The sequence below is a fragment of the Vigna umbellata genome, chromosome 8, assembly GCF_029865625.1.
Source record: "Vigna umbellata cultivar VRB3 chromosome 8, Vumbellata_1.0, whole genome shotgun sequence".
Lineage (NCBI taxonomy): Eukaryota > Viridiplantae > Streptophyta > Magnoliopsida > Fabales > Fabaceae > Vigna > Vigna umbellata.
Window position 1 is genome coordinate 36315703 of NC_142172.1, and position 23288 is coordinate 36338990.

At 29.6% G+C, this 23288-nt stretch overlaps 1 protein-coding gene across 1 annotated transcript; it reads right to left on the bottom strand.

The window, feature by feature from the left end:
- Window positions 1-169: 169 nt before the first annotated feature.
- PHO1 (phosphate 1) lies at window positions 170-9773 on the bottom strand. The gene is made up of 15 exons (XM_088097911.1): window positions 9480-9773; window positions 7705-7785; window positions 7364-7595; window positions 6828-7167; window positions 4299-4347; window positions 3437-3508; window positions 3117-3246; window positions 2723-2843; window positions 2071-2320; window positions 1858-1962; window positions 1691-1735; window positions 1431-1583; window positions 978-1256; window positions 760-896; window positions 170-447 (listed from the first exon to the last, which is right to left on the bottom strand). Exons 1-15 carry the CDS (start codon window positions 9720-9722, stop codon window positions 360-362), a joined length of 2325 nt encoding a protein of 774 aa, XP_087954037.1. The 5' UTR covers window positions 9723-9773; the 3' UTR covers window positions 170-359.
- Between the last annotated feature and the right edge of the window lie 13515 nt (window positions 9774-23288).

A 23288-nucleotide genomic window follows, 5' to 3' on the forward strand; every position in this document is an offset into this window, starting at 1 on the left:
CAAAAAACTCAGTGGTAGAAAATAATAAGATTTTCGAAGACAAGTGGGCATGATTTTCAGAATTGCATCATGGAAAGTGAAGTTAACTTAAATTTTAAGTTGTTTGGTCCTATTAACGAAATTATAAACATCATTAACATTTGAATATTTACTGGCTAAAATCATGAAATAAAAAATAACAATTCCTTCTTTGAACCATTTTGAACATGCCCAGTATCCTAAAAGAGGCAATAAACAAGAAACAAACTTAGAGAGGTTTCTTTCCTCCTCCTACTCTCTTTATTCTTTACACTGCAAGCCTCTTTTTTGTTAGCATGTCTACAAGACATCACCTTTCTTTGTACAAGAAAATCACCTCATCAGTCGGAGTCTGTCTCTCGGAATGGAAGTGGAACTGTCTTCACTGCCCGGTAATGGCCAACGTTATTTAGATGCTCATTCTCCAACCTGTTCACACAAGATCAACTTCGTCACTGAGTTTCTAACAACTGTTAAAGAATCGTTTTTAATATAACATCAGAAATTACAAAACCATTTTCTTATTATGACTTAGAGTTCTGTCATTGTCACTCCATTCTAGTGACATCATTGTTCCTATTATTAGAGACATAAAGACTTTTTCTAGGCCTCTACCTAACAGAATGGGGTTTTAATAGGACTTACATTACTAGGTTGTGCTACATTGGATGTGATTGGTATTTTAAGGTTCAGGTCGGGATAAAAAAAATCATCCTGCTTTCTAGATATGATAAGATATACCTGTAGAAATTCCAATGCCCTCTTCTAATAACCTCAAGTGCTGCTAACAAAAATTCTAGCAGTCGTGATTGCACATGCCCCACTTTGAAGTGCAATATAGTCTCCACCCATGTCACTCTCAGCACAAAATTCAAGACCTGAAATTCAGTATCGCTTAGTTATATATAAAAAACTTACTTAGTGAAATTCAGATCAGGAGGTAAAGAAAGAAAGCTTACAATAGACATATAGTATATGCTTTTATTCTTTAAAATTAGTTCATCTCTGAGCCATGGATTTATGGAATCGGGTTTAAGAAATCCCCAGTCCTTGACAAAATCCCAGTAAAGTTGATACACTGTGGCCACCATAGAAGTGATTAACACTATAGCAAACCATAGATGATCATTTTTCCTGCTGTAGGTAACTCTAGCCCCAGCTGCCACCATTGCCGAAACATACTTACCCATGTTAGCCAAATGGTTCACATCACCATCATCTAGATACCGTCTCACGCACTGGTAAGGACATTCAACAACCATGCTTTAGTTTATAAAATAATTATGAATATACACTACAAGAGATGTTCTATTAGAATTACTATAGCACGACTCCAATTCTTGAAGTAGTTTTCTAGTGTTCAATGCCAAAAGAAAATCTACAGTTAGTCAATTTCTTCATCCTAAGCTTACCTGCAAAGCACGCCAATAATAAGGTAAAAATGAGATGATGTAAGTTAATTCCGTGTACAATCTTCCTGAATGACAGGCCTCGGAGTGGTGTGTTTTGAAAATTCTAGCAAAAATGTGACAACCAGAAATTTCCAAATGCCTTAGCAATGGAATCTGCAAAAATAACACCAAATTTAATGTTACTTAGGATGCATAATAAGAATAGGAAATAATGAAAAAAAAGGACCAAAACCAGAATCAATTGTAGAGACTAAGATCACCTGGCTAGTGAGTTGATCGGCCATAAAAAAGTCTACAAGCAGAACCTATGGAAAGGCAATGACAAATTATAAAATTAAATGCTCATTTCAGTTTTCCGCATATGTGACCTTACAATTATCCAATTGTTTCAAGAAATCTTTCAAGAAATCAACTGAGAGAAGTTTACCTTATAAAAGGGAGAACATACTATGTTGCGAATAACCCGGAGAAAGCAGTAACGTGTGGGACGATAAAATATGTCAAACGGGCAAATGAGCAGTGCTATGTAAAACTGAAATTAGAATTTCTTTGTCAGCATAAACTACTTTTCAAAATTTGAAGCTAACTAAACTAGCTTATCTCATAAACAAGAAGGAAAATCAATAGTTATGAGACAAACCAGAAGAAGAACCCCAGGAATGGCATCAATTTGGGTAGGAGAAAAGTCAGCAGCCCTTAGAAGCAGATGTAAGACCATTGCCCCAACCACAGTTGTCATTAAGGTAGTGCTCATCAGAAATGCATCTCTGTGCTTTAGTGCTGTGCTTGGAGAGAACTCAAATATGAAATTGTAATTGATTCTTGTATTCTTCCACATGAACAGGTTACATCCATACAAAAACAAGTGCAGGCTTAACAGCGCAAACACACTGCACAAAATCACTTAACCATCAGTGCATCAATCATATATCTACTTTAGTCTAAAAATCCGCAAATTAAATTTTCAGGGGAGTTTTCAGAAAGTCCTCAGTTTAACTACATTCAATTTCATGGTTTATAGTTATAAAGTTGAGGTAGAAAAGACTATATTTGATAACCTACTTCAGGAAAAGTTTTAGACTCACTTCTCACCTTATAAAAGATTTGGTGTTAATGTAATGTACACTTTAAGTGTTAATGTAATGTACACTTTAAGGGTGCTTGATATAGACAAATTAGTAAGAGCTCATTTGAAAATAGTATTTTGGTGATTAAGTTAAGACGTGGAGCAGAACAACACACAAAAGAGAAAATGTGTAAAGTATGTTAAAGTTGGAAGAATGTGAAGTAACCTGAAAACGGGGTAGACTGTTTCCATATAAGCTGGCTCTTTACCAGGGGAAAATATAGCGCACAAATGGGCCAAAATTGCGTATACAGAAAACAAGGATACAAAACATCCTGTAGATAACCCTGCAGAGACAGTACAATTTGATCAATCAGCTTGGTAGGTCCACCCAGTGCTCAAATTGGTGGCCACTAAGCATGGGCTAATAGCATTACATAAAAATATTATTTTTCATGTCTGTTGGTACATGCAGTGATCTACTCAGACAATGCATTGCAATTTGAATTCTGAAGTGACACTACCTTCACTGTTCTTAAAATAGTTTGCTAGTGTTGTTCATTGTTAAGTGCCATGCCATGCCAATATAGCGAAGAGACATGGATAGAGAGAGGCATTACCGACAAGGAAGGTGACCATATGAGAATCTTTATGTTGTTGGGGTCTTAGAAATTTCATTGCCTTTTTCCTATCGTTGTTGGCAAAGTGCTTGGTGAATATGGATTCCACTTCGTCCATTAATCTAACAACCTTACAAAACCAACGTATTATAATAATGATAACCACTTGTTAGAACCCATTCTCCACAGCAAGATTATGGAAGGCCAAGATAAAAAAGATTTAAAGTTGAGTAGTGCAGTGTGTTTTTCTTTTATCGTTCTTTTTCTCTTTCACTAACTTTTGAAATGAAGGCATTTGGAAGGTGAAAGCCAAGATGTACCTTGTCAGAACTAACGAAATGGGACCTCTTCACTTCTTTTAAATAATTTGCAGAAGCTTTCTGACAAGATACCTGCTCCATCAGAATGCAATATCATTTTCATTTGTTCATATAACATACATACTAGGAATTCGTATTAGATATGCCAACTTAACTAAAATTAACAGCAGAATAAATTATCACTGTTAAGGAAGTAAAATATAAAACAAATTGGTCCAAACAGGTATTTTTGCTCCTGAACATTTTCAAACAGATTATTATGTTATATTTCAGGAAAAGCACGAGCTACCACACACATTAAGAAAAGGAGGGTAACAGCAAAAAAGAGGATACATTATATTAGAACACATTTTTGTTAGATTGCACAAAAAAAAAAGTTAAGTTCATTTGATGTGTGAAACAGCTTTACGCCATGTTAGGATTAGATAAATTTAAATATATGTAGGAAGCAGTTTTGGACATATGTATAAGATATGACTCCACTGAAAAGAATGGAAAAGACAAATATAGTGGTACTATCACTATCTTTAGGTCATATGTACTATAAGTCAAAGTTAGTTGGGGATAGGAAATCAAGTTCTTCTTCTCCGTCGTCATACACATAATTTAAGATTTTCTCATGATTTTCTTGTAAGATAATTTTAAGTGTTAAGAATGATCCACACCACCGCAGATTATTAATTTTTAATTAGGAAACTTTCCCTTAGTTTTCGTCCTTGTTATTTCAACATTTGCCATTCAAATTCAGTTCCATGCGTGCATAGCAAAAATATAATGAAAAATAATAACTCATGCAACCCTTCTTTGTGTTTACCTGTGTGTTGTACAAATAGTATAGTGGAGAAGATATTTTTAGCCATACCTTGTCAAATTTCTTTAATATTTTTGTAAATGCTACCATATTCAGTGAACTGCAAAAAAGAGAGAATGTTATATTAGAAGTTGCTCATTCGTGAGATACATTAGATTGGATTCAAAAATAAGACTTCTAAATTTCAATTAAGTTTACTAATAAGAAATGATTAGCATTAAAGAGATCCATATTTCTTAGTATATTCAGTAAAGAAATATAATAATTGAATTTATAAATATTCATACACATATAGTAATTAATTCATACGAGGCAGGCATAGATTCACCGTAAAAAATTCTCTAACACACATTATACTGTCCTATTTTTATAATCTGCATTCAAGATATTAAAGTTTTTTTATTCAACTGATTTGTTTAATATATATATATAATATTTCGTTTTAACCTCTTTCTTTACAAATTAAGAAACTCAGTTAATTATTTCTTCCAAATTTTAACCATCTTTTTAATACATCCTATAAATCATATCAGACATAATGCATACCCATAATAAAGAGGATACTAATACAAAAAGTTATTGGTGTAATTAATTATATTGTATGGTAGATTAAAAACTTTATATCTATTAATCCCTGTATCATATTACTAGTGTAATGCTTTATATTGTTAATGTCTATACACCATTTTATATTAAAATATTATTTTAGACATATTATTTTTTATTGAAAGAAATATATTTAATATACTTAACAGTTTCTATTAGCATATAACATTTTTTTCATTACACCCTATATTTAATCTGTTCAAGTAGAGAAATAATTATACCATGTCATTGGCCTAGTTTACAGTATAAAAAGTGTCATTTATTATTAGATAAGTAAAATGTTAAAAGTATCTATCTCTGATCATATAACTTTATTTTAATGCAATCAAATTAGAATATGATATATTATACTGGTAGTTTATATTTAACCATTTAAGTTTTGTTAGACAAGGTGTTTACTGATGAAGGTTAAAGCCAAATAGTAAAGTATATGAAATATATAGCAAACATTTTTTTCTACACTCATTACACTGCATCGTTTTAAACTTTATAGTAATTTCTTTAAATATCTTATTTTAGATAATTTCTAATCGATTCGAATCATCATATCCACATTATATTAAATTTAAACTCTAATATATATGATTTTTTTTTACCTACAGTCTCGTTACATTCCATTTTCTGGTATATGTAACTTTTTTTCCATATACTATCTTTTTTTTCGGGAAATAAAAATGTTTTATAAGTTTTGCTTTAAGTTTTTTACTATAATGATTATAGTTCCATTATATTAAAAATTCCTGTCAAATATTTTCAAAGCATTTGTGCATATTAGATAAGATGTGCCCTATATTTAGCATTTTTTTACTGGATACTATGGCATTTAGGTGGGGAACCTCTCTACCTCTTTTTGAATCACTTATGAAACGAAGTTTTGTTCAAATGGAAAAGCACTTTTCATATATATATATATATATATATATATATATATATATATATATATATATATATATATATATATTTCAATCTTGATATAGAGTGATTGATATTTTTATATGACTTCTGGGAAAGCTTTTATATATTAGTAGAATAAAACTTCTTTGTATGATTTTCTAAACATCAATGTAACTACTTAAAAATTTGATAAAAATAAGATTTCTTTTTTCGGTTTTTCATGTATTTATATACACATAAAACTAAGTCTCTCTCCCCTCCCTCTCTCATTCGGGAATCTACAAATTACCCCATTAAATTTTAGGGTGAAAACAAACAAATAAGGAATTCAAAAGGAATTTTCTACTTACAAAAAGGAAACGAAATGAAAAAAGTAAAGCAAAATTTGATGATAAGAAATTCAATTTGGTTTTGTTGGCCACTATTCGGAAGTGTGTGCAAAAGCTAGCTTTACAGATCCTAATAGAAACATCTTGCCCCCATTCCCATGTAATATGCAACCAATGAAAATAAATGCAGAATTTTATAAACTAAGTCGCTTTATTTAAATATTAAATAGGATTAACTTAATTATAAGCAAATAATAAAACCATACTATAAATATTGAGTGATATATATATAATCCATAACGTGACAGTCACACCTACCTTCATTTATTCTATCCATCGAAAAACCTTACGTGATGTTATGAACTGCCATGCAACTCAATCTTTCATTCACCTCCACATCATTTCTATGTATTCTTTCCAATTTTGACCAAGATAATAATAAAATCAATATTCCCTTTTCTCTAAGATTTTCTCATTTTCACCCGCAAACGGAACAGTGATGATTATACTCATAAAAACAAGTACCAACCTCGGAATAAATGCTAAGAAGTTTGATCTTTCTAAGCAAACTTTATAGTTGAAACCTTATATCATGAATAGAAAAGGTGACAATTACATACTTTTACATTTTAGATTAGTTTTCTTATTTCCAGCTAAATTTATACCCGAGTCTCAAAGCAAAGCTTTTAATATATTGAAGATTAATTAATATAACGAAACTAAATATTTATATATATAAAAAAATGAGAACCTGTAAGTTTTGAGTAGGCCAAGGCCTTTATAAAGCTCCACAAAAGCACTTCTAATCATTTTCTCAGCACATTGGAGCTTTCTCTTGTGAACGAAATCCCCAGTTGGATTGTTCACCAAATCCTCCCACAGCATGCTAGTGATGGCTGTAATGGCCCTAGTTGGATTAGTGGCTGGAACATCAATTCTCATTGCCATTTTAGGTTTTCCCCTCTTCGTCTTCGCCCTCGTTGCTGAATTAACAAAACTTACACCGTTTTTCTCCAATGTTGTGATTACCTCATCCGTTTGTGAAACTTCTGAAGTTGTTTCATCTGAATCTCCAAAATTTTCTGCACAAACTACTATCACCATGCAACTTAGCCATACATCACATCTATATGGCATTTTTAACAAATTTTCTTTCTTTTTATTACTTTTAATTAGAATTTATCTTAACAGTATGTTGTATGATGTCAGCAAGCACTCAAAAGCACAAATTAACACTGGGAAATATTTTAAGCAGGATCAACTCCTGTACATGAAGAGAAAGCTGACCGGAATATTCAGAATCTCGGGTTGGAGAATATTGAGGGGATGTTCCGGTGCTGTATGGCTTCGACGGAGAATTTTTCCGGCGACGGTCACTGATAATTTGCTTGAGGTCAAGCAAAATCTGAAGCTGCTTGTTCAGGGTTTCTCCTCTCTCAAGAAACTCACTCTCTTGTTTCCGGTAAAATTGGTTCACCTTGTTCAGCTCTTCATCCAGACTCACAAAAAACACTCGTACCTGAGTTAAAAAAAAAAAAAAAACATAAATGTCTTCATGTGACAGAAACAACAGCAATAACACAGTATATACATAAATCATTTAAAAGCGATTTAATAAACTAATGTACCTCATCCTCCTCGGAAAACAACTGCGCAAGCTCGGTCTCATAGATTTCTTCTTCACTGTCCTTTGTGGTTTTCTTCCTCACCTACATATACTTATTTAATTATTTTTGGTCTTTTCCATTTTTGTGTGTGTCAACATTATTTTCTTTTCAAAATAAATTAATTGTTTTTATATTTTATGTTGCAACGGTAGTGGCACAGATAGATCCGCAAAGGCGAGAATTTGGTGGCTTTCGTGAGAGATTGAGAAACTCCCGAAAAGAAAGCAGAAAAGGAGGGCCACTAAACCCACTTTATTTAGTACTTAACCCCACACTATGCTCACATTGCTACATTACTTCTTATATCTCTTTACGCCAACCCCAACTTTTCATAATTTTTGTTTTCTCTTTCTAATAATAATCATTCATTGTATTTACTCCTTTCTTATTACCATTCACTTTCAGAAAATCAATTACCAATTTCATTCATGTCTAACCCATATCCACCACATTTCAATACTTTAAACAAACACCAAAAAGCAGGAATTTAACTTCAGGCATGTATTGTTGAGTTTTATTTATCTTGGGTTACCTCTCTCTCTTTCTTAATATATAGTTTGTTAATTTACATCGTTAAAAGTATAGGTTATTGTTGCAAACTTGTCATCTTAACGATAAAAAGTAAGCTTAGAACATTTAATTTACCCATTAGAAGTAAAATATATATGCAAAAATACTTTAATTTGTCATTATTGTTAACGCGTTTTATCACATCATTTCTAATAAAAACTATAGATTATTATTTATAGTAAATACTCTCCAACACACTAATTAATTAGAAGTATATTTTTCAATGACTCATTTTTTATTTTTATATTCTCTCTATTCCTTTTTAAATATGGTTTTTGAAAAACTAAAAAATGTAATTATTTTTTTCATTGAATCAAACACACACACACACATATATATATTAAATGTTATGTAAATGGTATAAATGAAAACAACAATGATAATTCATATTGTTTTAGACTTGAAAATAAGAATAAATATAAATAGTTTTTTTTAAGTAAGACACTTAAAAATAGTAGAGAAACATCATAGATGATTTATTTGGAAATTTCATTGTACCACACAATAAAAATGACAAAATAAGATTTTTAATTGGTAATTACTTCGACTACAAATACACAGGTTGTTATCACAATTTTGGCAACCACATTAAAATTATTTTTATTTGTTTTGCTTTTGGACATTGACATTAATTACCACATGCCATAAAAAAATCCGTGGGTTAAAAAGGTATTAAGCGAGGTTGAAATTCTCCAAAGCAATTCGTTGTCAGAAAAAAGACGTCCCATTTAGATTGCTCACTATTCATGCAGTAAAGTCGTGCACAAATAAATCATCATCACCCCTCTCAAATTTGATTAGAAGAAGAAACAGAAACAGAAAAGTGTTTCTAAAAAACTATTTTTTCCTTTTCAAGTTTGTTTCAATCAAAATAAACTTATCATATATTCATATAAGTAATTTTCTTCTTCAATGAAAGGCAAGAAGGCAAGAGAGAGAACCATAGAGAGAAGAAAAATAACCAAGATTTCAGGTGTAACATGTTGCTGTCAGCACAGTTTTTGGGGTACGTGCCAAACAGAAACTGATCATATACTTCATTGCCAGAAATCACGAAAGCAAGCCGAATTTTCCCCAGAGAACATTAGCGAAAATCGTGGGAAGCAATAAACAGATACGAGGGAACTGAAAATATTAATGTTGTGGTTATGTTACTATTTATTTACCTGAATGATGTTGAGGTCATGGTGGTCGGAATCTGAGAGGCTGTTAGCTATTTTGTGGAGAAAGAAGCGAAAAGAATCGAAAATGGAGAGGCCAAAGTTAGGTTTGACATGGTGGTGGGATTGTTTGGGAAGTCTTGATAGTTTGATTCTCTTTATCTGCTTCTTGAGCTGCCAGTAGTTGACGAAGGCCTCCTTCCATTCTGGAATGAGTTGAGCTTCGAGTTCCTTTGAGAACTTCACCATTTGTGGGTGGAAGAAGAGAGTGAGGTTGTGGAGAGAAAAAAATAAAGTGGAGATAGGTTATATGAAGTGGGGTGTCATGATCGAATCTGAAAGAGATTTTATATATGTAGAAGAGAGAGGATCTTGTACCAAAGAGAGAGAAGCCGTGTGCAAGTAGATCAGAGTTATGCGATTAAAATTAATTTATTAATCAAAATATTTCTATGTAATTTTATTATTTTTACTCTTCAAATATTTCTGAAGCAACTATTTTTATTTTCATCATTATGTTATAATGTCTATTATTTAATTATATCTAAATTATTACACATCAATACTCATACATGTTTCACAATATATGTGATATATTGGGGGCATGGTATAATAAACACTTTATTTTTCTTTCCGAAACTATTCAAGTTTTAAAAATAATTTTTTGGAGACATCAATATTCATTACTTACTTATTAAATTATTTTATTAAAATAACATTGTACTTTTACCATTATAATTATTTTAACTCTATAAGAATGATTTTGTCGGGAAGCATAGCCCGAAAACATTCCAAAAAATATGGTTCCATGTGAATATTATTTTTTTAAATATAAATCAAACATTTGAAACAAACATTTTCAGAATTTTGAGAAACTAAACACTTTATTGCTATCTAACCATTAAGAGAGTTATTATATTTCTTTACCCTCATTTATTTTCTTCTAATAGTTGCAATAAGTAATTTACATTACCTTTGCTTTTTTTTAGTATAATAATTTTAAATAGCTAGAGAAAAATATAAGAGTAAGATAAAAGGTATCTAAAAAAGTTTGAACCTCAAATTTATTTGATTTATTTTAAACATTTTAAAATTATCCATATAAGGTTCATACACATTAGAAAGTAACGTCGTCATCTTTGATGAAATTTGATTTTCTGAAAATATAAGTTTTTAAAACATAAGCAAAGGAAGATTTTTAGTTAAGATATTATAGTACTTTTGGAAAAGAAAGACTATGAATTGGAGGGAAAATATATGTATTGTGAGAAGAATATAAAAGGTATCACATGTTCGATCTGCAGTTGGCATATAATGTGAGACAAGTGTACGGTGTCTTTATCGAACTATGCAATCAAACAAACCAAAGTTGGTATGCTAAAGTGAAGATAAGATCAATGGGTTGCATATAAGCAAATAATGTAAATGATGTAGAGGAAAAAGTGTATAATAATGCATGTCTTATTAAGTGGATGAAACACCACTTGAACCTAAATTGATTACGGTTGAATCTATTTCTAAATCTATGAGACTGGTGAAAATGAAAATGTAATCAATTTTCATAAAGTCCATCAGCTTATAAATTAATATAACAAAATGGATTAATTAACATACTTTTGCTTTTATATACATAACCTGCAATTAAAGTATCAGCTTCACTGGATGCATCACCAATAAATTGTGACGACAAATTATTTAGGTTTTATTTTATGGTTCATAAGAGTGGTATTTATTTATCATTTTATGTAACTAATTAATATTGCTTCTTTAGAATAATAACTTGTCTATGAAAATATTGTTCTAGAAAAAAATATATCTGGCTTGATTGGAAAATAATAATATTTAATAATTAATATATTGAAACCAGTTACTTATAATACAAAAAAAGGCAGTGTATTTCTATCAAAAACTTTGTTTTTAGCCCCTGTTTATGAAAAAACATAACTAATTATCAATAATTTGGTAATTGGCACAATTTTAACAATAGCACAATATAGACAGATATGCCTTCTTAATATATAAAGTACTTATTAATACTATTTTTTTTCAATTTTATATTTATTAAATATTAAATTTTAAAATAATATTGTAATATACATCCGGTGTATAAAATATATTTTGAGTGTCTTTTATTATTTGACTGTCAGTGTGTATCAGCAATTATATTATTATTTTGATCATTAGTATACTCATGACTTAGGAGAGACTGTACATAGTTGTTGGTACTTCTCTTGGAATGTACTAAACTGATTAAATTTAAATCGGCCTAAAAAAGACACAAATTATTCTTTGAATAAAAGGGTCCATCCCTATATTAAAATATTGTACATAACATTCTTTATATTCGTACACATATTAATTATTTATGCAAGTTAATTCCTCTAAAATATATAAAATTAATTTTAATTCAAAAACTATAAAAACCACAGAGATATAATTACACGTATACATAAATGCATATAAGTTAACTTTAGAGTAAAATATAAGGATTCAATTTTTAATTGCATTAACTAAAAGTGCATGTGTGAGTTGACTTTATTATTAATTGTACCATTTTTAATTTTGTGGATCAAAATATCTTAAATTTGTTATCATTTATATTTCATTTCATGTTATTTATTACCAGAACTTCATATTTTATAAATTTGCTTTACAAATTAACTTGCTTATAAAAATATCTATCACATGTTTATAACATTAGGATTTTTAGGAAATAATAATATAATTTGTTAGTATTTTATATTTTATTTTTATTTAAATATTATCTGTGGTCAGCACTGAATTGATGCAAGTAGTTGAAAATTTTGTGATATGTTTTCTGTTCATAACTTTATTTGTCAACATTGAAAATGATTCCTGTTATGATGTTGAATTCCTTTTGGTTGAAAGTTGTTAGGTATCTACACTAGCTAGAACACAGAACCATTCCATTGAAGTGGTTGTTTTATATATTTTAAGTATATAATAGGAATTGTCAAAAGAAAACAATTTTATCAAAAAAGACGGTCATAACTCAAACAAATTCTTTTTGCCCTTTAAATATTTTCTTAAATGGAGATAGGTCTATATTGAAATTGTATCCTTTCATTACAAAAGAAAACATATTGATTAAACTAATTAGCTAATTTATTACGTGAGTGTCTAAAAAGGAAGAAAAAATGGTACATAGAGATTCCTGCTGCTGTGTTTATATAAAAAACAAAATACTTGATAAAAACAAACTAAATAGTCAAATATTTATTTTGGCCGCACGTAAAGGAGGATTTGTATCCGTGACCGATAAGTTTCAGGTCTTCACATTGCTTTAAAGGCCATGACAGATTTATTGTGACACGTATATACCATTTTTCTTTATATATATATAATATATAAATAACACATTTTGTTTGCTGTTTAACGTTTTAATTGTGAATAAAACTATGTTTGTTTACATGCTAGTCAATATATACTGTAATCATTGTTGTGGGTTAGAAATTTGAAATATTTAATCTTGTAAATTTCAGAGATAAATGTAAAATTTAGCTACAATATGATTTTGTTCTTTATCAATAAGATTATAGTTTTATTTTTATTTAATTAATTTTTTTTCATAAATTTAGATATTTTTAATTAAATTTTGGTTTTTTATTTTAAAATTTAATTTTTTTAATTGATTTTTTTGTTATTTTTATTGGATAACATGAGTTTTATGTTATTATGTTATGTTGCTTAATTGTTTAGGTTAAGAAATGTAAGACTTTATAATTTTAAACTTTGTGTGTTTCAAATCATTCATTATAAAAAAGGTTGTGTTCATTAATTTTTATATAATTTTTTTATTTGATATTCTAACTAAAGTGTACATTGTGTTTTACATAACTTTCTTAAAATTTTATATAAAATAACATTTAAAAGTTAATAAAAAAACCCTATTAATTAAAAATTTACATGATATGGAGTATCAATATAATTTTAAGGTTTCTTATGATTTTAATTAAAAATTTAAATAATTATATAAAAAATAAAAGTTATATTAAAAAAAGTACATGATTCTTGTTTTCATGATGGGAAAAAAAATATAAAGTTATAATTATAGACAGTACTGCAAGACAATGGATAAAAGAAAATTAAATTTTATTTTTGCAAAATCACTTCATGAATAATGAATTATAAAAACCCAAGTTTCATCTCATCGTAGTAACATTTATAGTGTCTATTGAAACAGAATTTGATTTCACTAAAAAGCATATAGAGTTTTAATTTTTCTTTATATTGACAATCTAATTTTTGTAACAATATCAGTTCATTAAAAGTAATAGCAATATAACTTTTTTTTAAACTATTTATTATAAAAAGTAATACATATAATATATATATATATATATATATATATATAAGGAACATGTGCTTGAACATGTTCACACTCCAGGAGAGAAGCAATATAACCTTGATAATATAAAGAAGAGCACAAAAGCAGGGACTCGACTATCTTGGAAAATGAAATAATTGGGGTGCTGATTTCATATCACAATTTACTACTCGTTTGAATTAAAGACTGTTGGTGGAGTTCTCTTGGATGAACCATACAATAATTGGAGCTTGGGGTCCTAGATTCAGCACAATTTATTACTTTTCAAGTGTAGCAACTTTTTCCATTCTTAAATTTCGAGAATTTGGAATATTCTGAAAATATTCTACTTCCAAGTAAAGGTATAGTAGCTCCATTTAGTCTAAGGAAAAATGATAAAAGGAAAAAGGATGCATGGTGATTTAAAGTATAAAACTTTTCTTTATTAAGATTTCAGGTTTTAGTTTCTTTTGATTGATGAATAATTAGGATCCCAACACAAACACTGCAAAAGGAATTGATAGGAAAAACTTGAATTATATTCTATTATTGAATTATAAAATGGTTAAATATGAACATAAGGGAGTAAACATGAGAATATGAGGCACGGTGAACACATTAAGGGTGTCTGTGATTATTGTATCCAAATTACTGATCAGTGAGTCTGAGACAAATGGACAAAGATTCAGTGAGTAACATTGCACTCTGCACAAGGACACCAGAGACCCTTAGATTTCTGAACAATTTTTTGATAAGCTAAACTACAAAGTTTGTCATTTCTTATTGCAAGTTGCAATACTCAGGCACATATTATAAGTATCACTGTTTCATTTCTATTTCTCTTCTTCTATTTCTGATGACATGTGCTAGCCTTGCCATGCAACCAATATTTTTCGCTGCACCTCAAAGACGTGTTGCTTCTTCCTTCAATTTCAATCTTCAAAATTTCTAACATGAATAATAAAATCAAATAGAAAAGAGATAATTACAACAAAAGATGTTGAAAAAGACAGAACTTTACTCCTTATCTAACTATGTCTTATTGTGTGTCACCCTTCGGTAGCTACAAAATATTTCCCTGTGTAAACAGTAGCAAGTAAAAATTAAAATACTTTTATATGTATAACTTATTTAAATAAAAATCATAAAAAAATAAAATTTTGAAATAACACATTTTGAAACATTTAAAGCTTTTCTCACTTGTTGAATAATAAAAGTCATAGTAGAAATCTAATAAAATTATTATCAATTTGAATAACATCGTATAAATCATTGTATTCATCGATTATCAATGTATATAATATTTACATCAAATTTGATTCATATGTATAAAACATTATAAACAAATCAACTTTTGAAAATAGAGAAAACTTAAAAGAAAAATCTAAAATAGATATCTCATATTAGACTAACACTTATTGAAAATAAAATCTCAAACCAGTAGAGAAGTAACGCTCCACTCCTTACCACTCAACGCCCACCAAACAGAGAGCATAATGCCCAGTTGTCTAGAGTGTCCCTTCAGCACCCAGAACACAAAGAACTAATTATTTTTAGAACACTCAACGCCTAAACTGGTCGCTTAGTGCTCAAACTGGTCACTGAGTGTTTTACTATAAACTAGCAGTTATGATTCTTGATCTATGTGTATCAAGCTATTTTCAAATTATCAAATTGATATCCTAATACTTGAAATTGTTTGAAAACATGTTTAAACCTTGGTTTAGATATCAATTTGCTCAAATGGTCAATGACTCAATCATTAGATCAATCTCCCACTCACCACAATCCAACTATCAACTTAACATACTTACACACAACAAGAAAATAAGCTAACCAAGTCTTAAATAACACAACTTAAATTCCTAACTCCAAAATATCCTAACCTTTTACTCTTTTATATACCAGTTATTAGCAAACCACCACCACATAACTTACTCATACCAAACCAAGAGATTTTAAACCCAACAATCAAGTATTTATAGTGTATCACAACAACATTTTAGAACAATTCAAATTAATTAAACAATCATTCATAACCATCATAAATTATCCAAAACCAATAACATTCAGTCAACAATTCATAACAAAAATTCACCACATCAAACCACCAAATTTCACAACATTTCAAACATATAACACAAATTATAAACATAAAAAATAAATTAAAAAGTATTAGCTAAATTCTCTTATCTAACAAAAGATCAAATCGTCTAGAAAATCTAAAATAGCTCTACAAACACATGAAGCTCTATTTGCTTGTACAAACAACATAAACACGATCAGGGTACATCGTTAGAACCATTAATAAACAAATACTTAAATTGATGACTCAAAAGAAACATGCAAGCTGATCAAGGCCCACAAGCAACAAATATAAGAAAAGACCAAAGAAAAAAGTTGAAACTCAGCATACTTAAAAGGAGAAACAGATCGGTTCAAGTTGAAGAGATCGCCATAAGGATTACTCCTACGGTCTATGTTTTCAATCAAAGAAACAAAGGGTGAGAACTCCTAGAAAAATGATTTCTAGAAGAACCATGTCTTTTAAAATAATAAAACTCGTTCATAAAAAACTTTTATATTAAAATAGTCGAATCTCATTAATTTTATATCATTACTACTTCTGAAATGTCAATTTCTATATCTTTAAATTGTATTTTATGTTTACTTATTTTGATGTATCAACTTTTACCCACTCATAAAAAAATTACAAGTATTGAATTTGAATATCCAAGGTGTCTACGGAAAAGAGTAGAAAAAATTCTTCAATTTTTTCTCTCATGGAGAAATTCAAAGTATTTTAAGGCTACAAAAATAATTAAAAATCTCTAAATTGTTGCATAAGTTGTCCTCCAAATCCTTATTTATAACTTAAGTCTAGACTCACAAGTAAAAACAAATTCTTTCTTTCTACCCAAGCACAAAGTATTTCTTAATTTCTTTTATGTTCTTGATCTTTGTCATCACTTAAAAAAATGTTTTAGTTTTTATTTTTTTGGTAAGTTGTTTTTTCAAATGTTAAATATGTTTTTAGTCCCTCTACTATCAAGCGATTTTGTTTTTCGTCCCTATTTCAAACTTTGTACTTTTTGATCCCTCTCCTTAAGGAAATAATAATTTTTGGTCCTCAAAAACTAACGCCGTTAAATTTAATCTGACGTGGCTAACGGTATGCCACGTTCTGTCATGGTAAAAATTGAAAATCTGTAAAAATAGTCTGAGCTGGCTAACGACCCTCCTCCCTCTCTCGACCTCCACCCCCGGCACCACCACCTCTGCCTCGGTCTTTCACCTCAGCCCCGTCGCCCTCCACCGCCCTTCGGCGACCTCCGCTGCCCTCCGCCACCTCTCCGAAAAGCCTCTCATCCTCGTTACTGCCTCGGTTTTTAAGGTGATCTTTATCATACCTGAGGGAGAAAATCTGAAAAAAAGGGAAATTTATTGCCAGGGGGTTAAGGGAAAGTAAAGAAAGACATAAAGGTTTTTGAAGTACTGAGGAAGAGACACGTTTTAAATAAAAGTTTTAGATTTGAGATGGAAGTGTAACAAAGTTTTATAATATTCTTTGTTATGTCTAAACTCTCAACTTAAATATGGATTAACAACTTTGGTTTAAGTCAGAGGCATAGTAGTGTAGAATGTAGATGTACTGACCATAAAGGCTTTAGCTCCAAAGTTAAGAGCATTGATGACCATCTTTTTGTCAACAAGGTGAGTGATCTCCACTTTGCGTAAACTAGTTTTAAATTATAAAGAATATCTTTTTTTTTTCAAGAATAGGTTTCTGGAAACATTTGGCATGAGACTTTACCTGAAGGTTTTGATTCTTGTGTGGCATTAGAAACAACGGTAACATCTCAGTAGAAATGTCTGGACCCAAACATCAAAGTGCAGCTAGGATATAGAATCATTCCACCGATCCTTCCGAGACAACACAAAGAAATATCTTTCATAATATCACCCAAACACTCACTGCAATCTTCGCTTGATAGATCTGGCGTGCACTGAACTAGAGTATGAATTTCCTAGGACCCAAACACGGTAGCGTTTTTTGTTGCAAATTTCATGGTGCCGGCGGGACCAGCGTTCGCTGCCTCATGGTTGGCGACGGCGGCTTGCGCGAGAGGTTGGTGGTGGTGGGCTTGCGTGAGGACGAAGTTGAAGGGGAAGGTGGTGGTGGAGGAGGAGAGAAGGAGAAGAGGGCTTGCATATTAAAAAATATTAAATGTTGTAGAGAGAGAGTTTCAAAGTTTCGAGCGCCGTGACCAAACGTTAGCCATGTCATCTGATTTTTAACGTCGTTTATTTTAGAGGACCAAAAATTATGGTTTCCTTAAGGAGAGGGATCAAAACGTACAAAGTTTGAAATAGGGACGAAAAACAAAATCGCTTGATAGTTGAAGGACTAAAAACATATTTAACCCTTTTTTCAATTAATGTTTCTAGATCATTTTTAGATTAATAAAAAAAAATTAGATCTTCATCATTATCTCTTTTTAAAGATATGAACATTTTGGTGTTATAATATTATTATAGTAAAATATAAGTGATATAGAAAATTTAAATTTATTTAATTTTATAATAAAACTTGTATTAAGAGAGAACATTGTATTTTTGACAAACTATATTTCTCAATAACAAAAACTTTTTAATAATTTAAGTTTATCGAAAAATTATCAACTATAAAGTATTTATCAATAAAGTGATAAATTTTTCTGAAAGATTGTGAAATCTATCGGTTATTATTAACGATCGCAAATATTTTGATATATATCTTTTGATAAATAATTATTGGTAATTATTTACAAATTTTGATTATCAATAAAGTTTATTAATAAATGTCAGATTTTCTTCTTCCTCCCACTTTTTTTTTTCTTCCTCCCCTCTTCCTCACAATCCTTTCAACATTATTGTCATTACCATCGCAACTGATGTCGTTGCCTCTAGCTCCTCTTTTGCTTCTCTTTCTTTCTCTTCTTCCTCTTCCTCTTCCTTCCTTTCTTCCTCTTCTTCTCTCTCTTCCTCCGTCTCTTTTTTTCCTCCTTCTCCTCCAACTTTAACCGCCACCATTATTGAGTCATTATCATCATTACACCATAACCACCAAAGCGCCTTCACTATTGTCGAACCTCCTCTTCCTCCTTCTCCTGCAACTTTGGTTCCCAGTGTCATTGAATCGTTGTCATCGTTGTACTACCATGATTGACTCAACCCCGCTGTCGTTGTGCCTTCTCCTCTTGCTCTTGCTTTTCCTCTTTTTTCTCCACCTCTTCGTCTTCTTTCTTTTTTTTTATTCTTCTTCTCACACATATCTCTTTAATGTATATAAAACAAATTCATTAAAATTGATGAGAAATTTGTTGCTCATTTTATTCATGTATTTACTGATGAAAGAACTCCTTGTAATAAAAATTTATCGACAAAATTTATTGACAAAAATATATGGTGGTAATACAAATTCTAATCTATTGATGGATAAATTATTGACAAAAACCCATTGGTAATTTAAATTCTAAAATTTGTTAGTAAAATAAAATTTACTTAAGAATTTATTTCTGTTGTATATTTGGTTTTACTGATAAATTTGTTTTTGTAAGTTAAAATCCGTTGGTGGTTACAAAAATTCATGTAAGGTTATGTAAAAATGAATGCAAAGATAATCTATATAAATGTGGCAAACATCAATACTAAAACATAAAGTGATAAAGTTGATGACAGTTAAAAAGTTGATTTTATATCTAACTCAATTCTTCAAAATGTTGATGGTATAACATGTTTTTAACTTTTCAACAACTTTGAAATTAATAGAAGAGTTAGAAATGTATTCATTAAGAGAATCTTAAGGTAAATATGTTGATATAAAGTAATTTCTTACTCTTTTAAAGTTGAACTTTGCTAGAATATCAATTTGAAACTTGTTTTCAGTTAGATTTGGACTGTTTCAAAGCCTTAGAAACTTGACATTGATCCAAGGTTAACCAAAAGTGAGACTTAAATGTAAAAAAAATCTGAACTTTTGATGTAAATTTCAACTGAAAATCAACTTTTTTTTAAAATGCTACCGAATTAATCAAAATACAAATAAAAAATTGAGGAAGAAAAGAAAACAGAAAGAAAGAAAGAAATTGGAGAGAAACAAAAGGAAGGGGACTTGAATTAAAAAGTATAATAGATAAATCCTTTATGTATAATTAGTTGCAATAACTTCAATCATTACAATTATACATTTTATATAATATAGTTCACATACATAGTAATCAAAATTATCATCTAATCATGTTTGATAAATAATCTAGTAATTTATTTTTCTTAATTTGAAGCTAATATATCTATAAGCCTTGTAACCAAGATTGAGATTTAATTTGTAAAGTTGTAAGATAAGATAAATTTTCAAACAAAATCATATAATCACATGGATGTTGTTTTTATATAAATTACTCGTTGCACCACATGCTCACCATCTTGGATGAATGACTTCAATTCAAAAAAAATTATACCTAATTAAATGTTAATATAACTAAAATTTTCAGTTGTATTGTTAGATACAACACCACAATTCTTTATTTTTCAGCTACATTCCTTATTCACTCGGTTGAAACAGTTTCAATTAAAACAAAATTTACAAACTCAATTAAAAAACTAAGATAGTTTTTGTTGCACTCTTTGCTAAATGGATTTGAATTAAAATAAAACTTTATATATATATATATATATATATATATATATAATATGTATTTTTTTTGTATAAAGTAAAATCTACCATCTATATTATTACGTGTAATAAATCCTACTTAAAGTAGTAATAATGTTTAAGGTAACGTACATTTTATTTGTTCTCCTACTTGATTTTTTTTTCTAAATTCAAACTTGTTATTGTTAATTAATCTTATTATATATTATTCAAACTTAAACTAAATATTAGTATATATTTGATTTAATTCTTTATGTGTGTTTTGAATGTTAAAACCTATACAAATGTGTTATTATTAATTTTAATTTGATTAAATTATGATATTATATTTTTTATAATAATCTACATAATATTTAGTTATTATTATTATTATTATTATTATTATTATTATTATTATTATTATTATTATTATTATTACATTTATTAATTTGGTCTAACTTGAACTAATTGTAATTAATACCAATGCCGTGTATTTGGGATATTCCTAAGAAAGTCGTATGTAGCCATAAATCTATCATGAAATGTCTAAGATTAATTTATCTTATCAAATTAAGTTGAACTTTTTGGTAAGCTAGTGTCTTCCTTCCGATTTTACAATCCGTATAAATAGTTTCAAAAATAAAATAAAATAAATTTCTTTATAAGTTAAAATTATTTATATAAAAATCAAATTATAAAAACTATTTTAAATTAATTTATCTAAATTTACTTTTTAGATCATATATAAATTAATTTTATTTTATAAAAAATATATTTAATTCTTTTTTTATCTCATTAAAAATATTTCTTAAAAAGTTTCCACAGACAATCTAGACTTGCTTGTTTCTTATATCAGCAGGTAACAACAACACCAATTTATTTTAATATTATTAGTAGCAAGACACATTTATTTTGTTTTTTATGTGAGCCATTAAGAAAAACTTAAAAAAATTATAAAGAAGTAGAAGTGATTAAGGAAACCAAAGAGAATATTTTAGGTAAATAATCTGGTAACCATTAGGGGTGAGTACATACATCTTAGAATGCATGGAGAAGCACGTGTAAAGATTCCATGACAGAGTGAAAGTAATGAATTTGGAGAGTCTATAGAACCAACTGTTAGGGAGTTGTTATGTGCAGTGGAAGAGACAAAGGAACTTGAGAGGCAAGCTTTTTGAGTGTGGATGACGTTGGAAGGATGCTACACTATGACTATGTATGACTATGTTGCTCCCACCAAGACAGTATTTCCCCAAATACATTTCTTTAAGTTTCTTAATGGGTCTTTTGGTGAATACCAAATTTAAAGACAGAAAATTGGCCATTATGGGAGGTTGAAAATTACTTTTGTGGGTGGGTTACTGCTGGAAAATTCATCCTTTTAGGTTGGGACACACTATACTATACTGTGCAGTTTTTTACATTTTTAGGCACACCTGGGCCTTGCATATCTCGTGGCCACACAACAACATTAGTCTCTTGGGGCTGTCTTCTGTGCTTCAAAAATACATGGTCCCAGAAAGCACACGTCACACAGTCCTCCTTTGTATAAACTAGTATATTACTCTTATTTTCTGCATGATATTTATAATTTAAACCTAACTATGATAAGTTTATTAATTTTGTTTCAACATTTACCTGAAGAGTCACTTTAAATTAATTGATAAAGTAAAACACATATCTATAAACTTAAGTAATAAACCGTAATAGTGCATAACAGAAAAAAATTCAGCCAAATGATCTTATTCTTTCACAAGGGTCAGGACACAGCTATGGTCTATCCTAATTATCCAAATTTAAAATCAGAATTACTCTCTTAAGATCAATGTTGATCTGTATAGCATTACCGAGTCATTTGAATTGGTTGGTTTTGAATGAAGTGCACAGTTTAATGTAATTAAAACCATACAGTGCATTTTACAGTGGGCCACTGATTCTCCTTTCCACCTTTTTCTTGCAAGTTTAAACGTTGCTGCTTGAGAATCTATGGTTTGGTATTAAATTGAGTAATTCTTTGGCATGCGAGAATTAGGGGTGTGTAATCCATTATCCGCATGGGCATTGACTAGATAGAGTCATACTGCAACATACCGTGGCAAGCATAACTTCATATGCACGTAGCAGAAACAGTGTTTAAAATAGTCAAGGAAAATGCTCTACATGAGGTACCATAATCAATGTCCCCTCTTTATCCTCAATCTTTTATTAGTTAAAAATCAACAATTAAGTACGGATCCTCTTCATAAACTTCCTAAATCTGCTCGCCATACACATGCAATTGCTTTACATTCCTATCGTGCTAGTATAAGCTAATACTTTTTTTTAATCTTGATAGAGTCGTGATTCATGAGGGTTTGATGACTTTGGTGCAAGTATGAACTGCATCATGTGCATTTTTGCAACATTGTAACCGCACTCAAGTTCCAAATCTATGTTTTATCTATGACTCATCGTGATTTGTTAGGTATCCATTTGGGTGACTGCTCTGTATCAGTTCATGTTTTGAAAGACATTTTTTATATCCCTCTTAGTGTGATATGAATATGGATTTCGTCACAAGGTAAGTAATTAACAATTGACACAATCAAATGTTTATCAAAATGCAAGATATGTCATCATATCTTTTTTTCATGATGAAATTAGTTATATATCCATTTGACAATGTGATAGATAGGTGTTTTTCTTTTATTGCAGAAAGCACTTGTAGTGACACATTTTGTCTTCTTATTTCATCAGTCACATAAAATATGTAATTAAGCTACCATCAATCAATGAAACTTATAAGTGACCCTACCATTATGATTTATTATAGTAT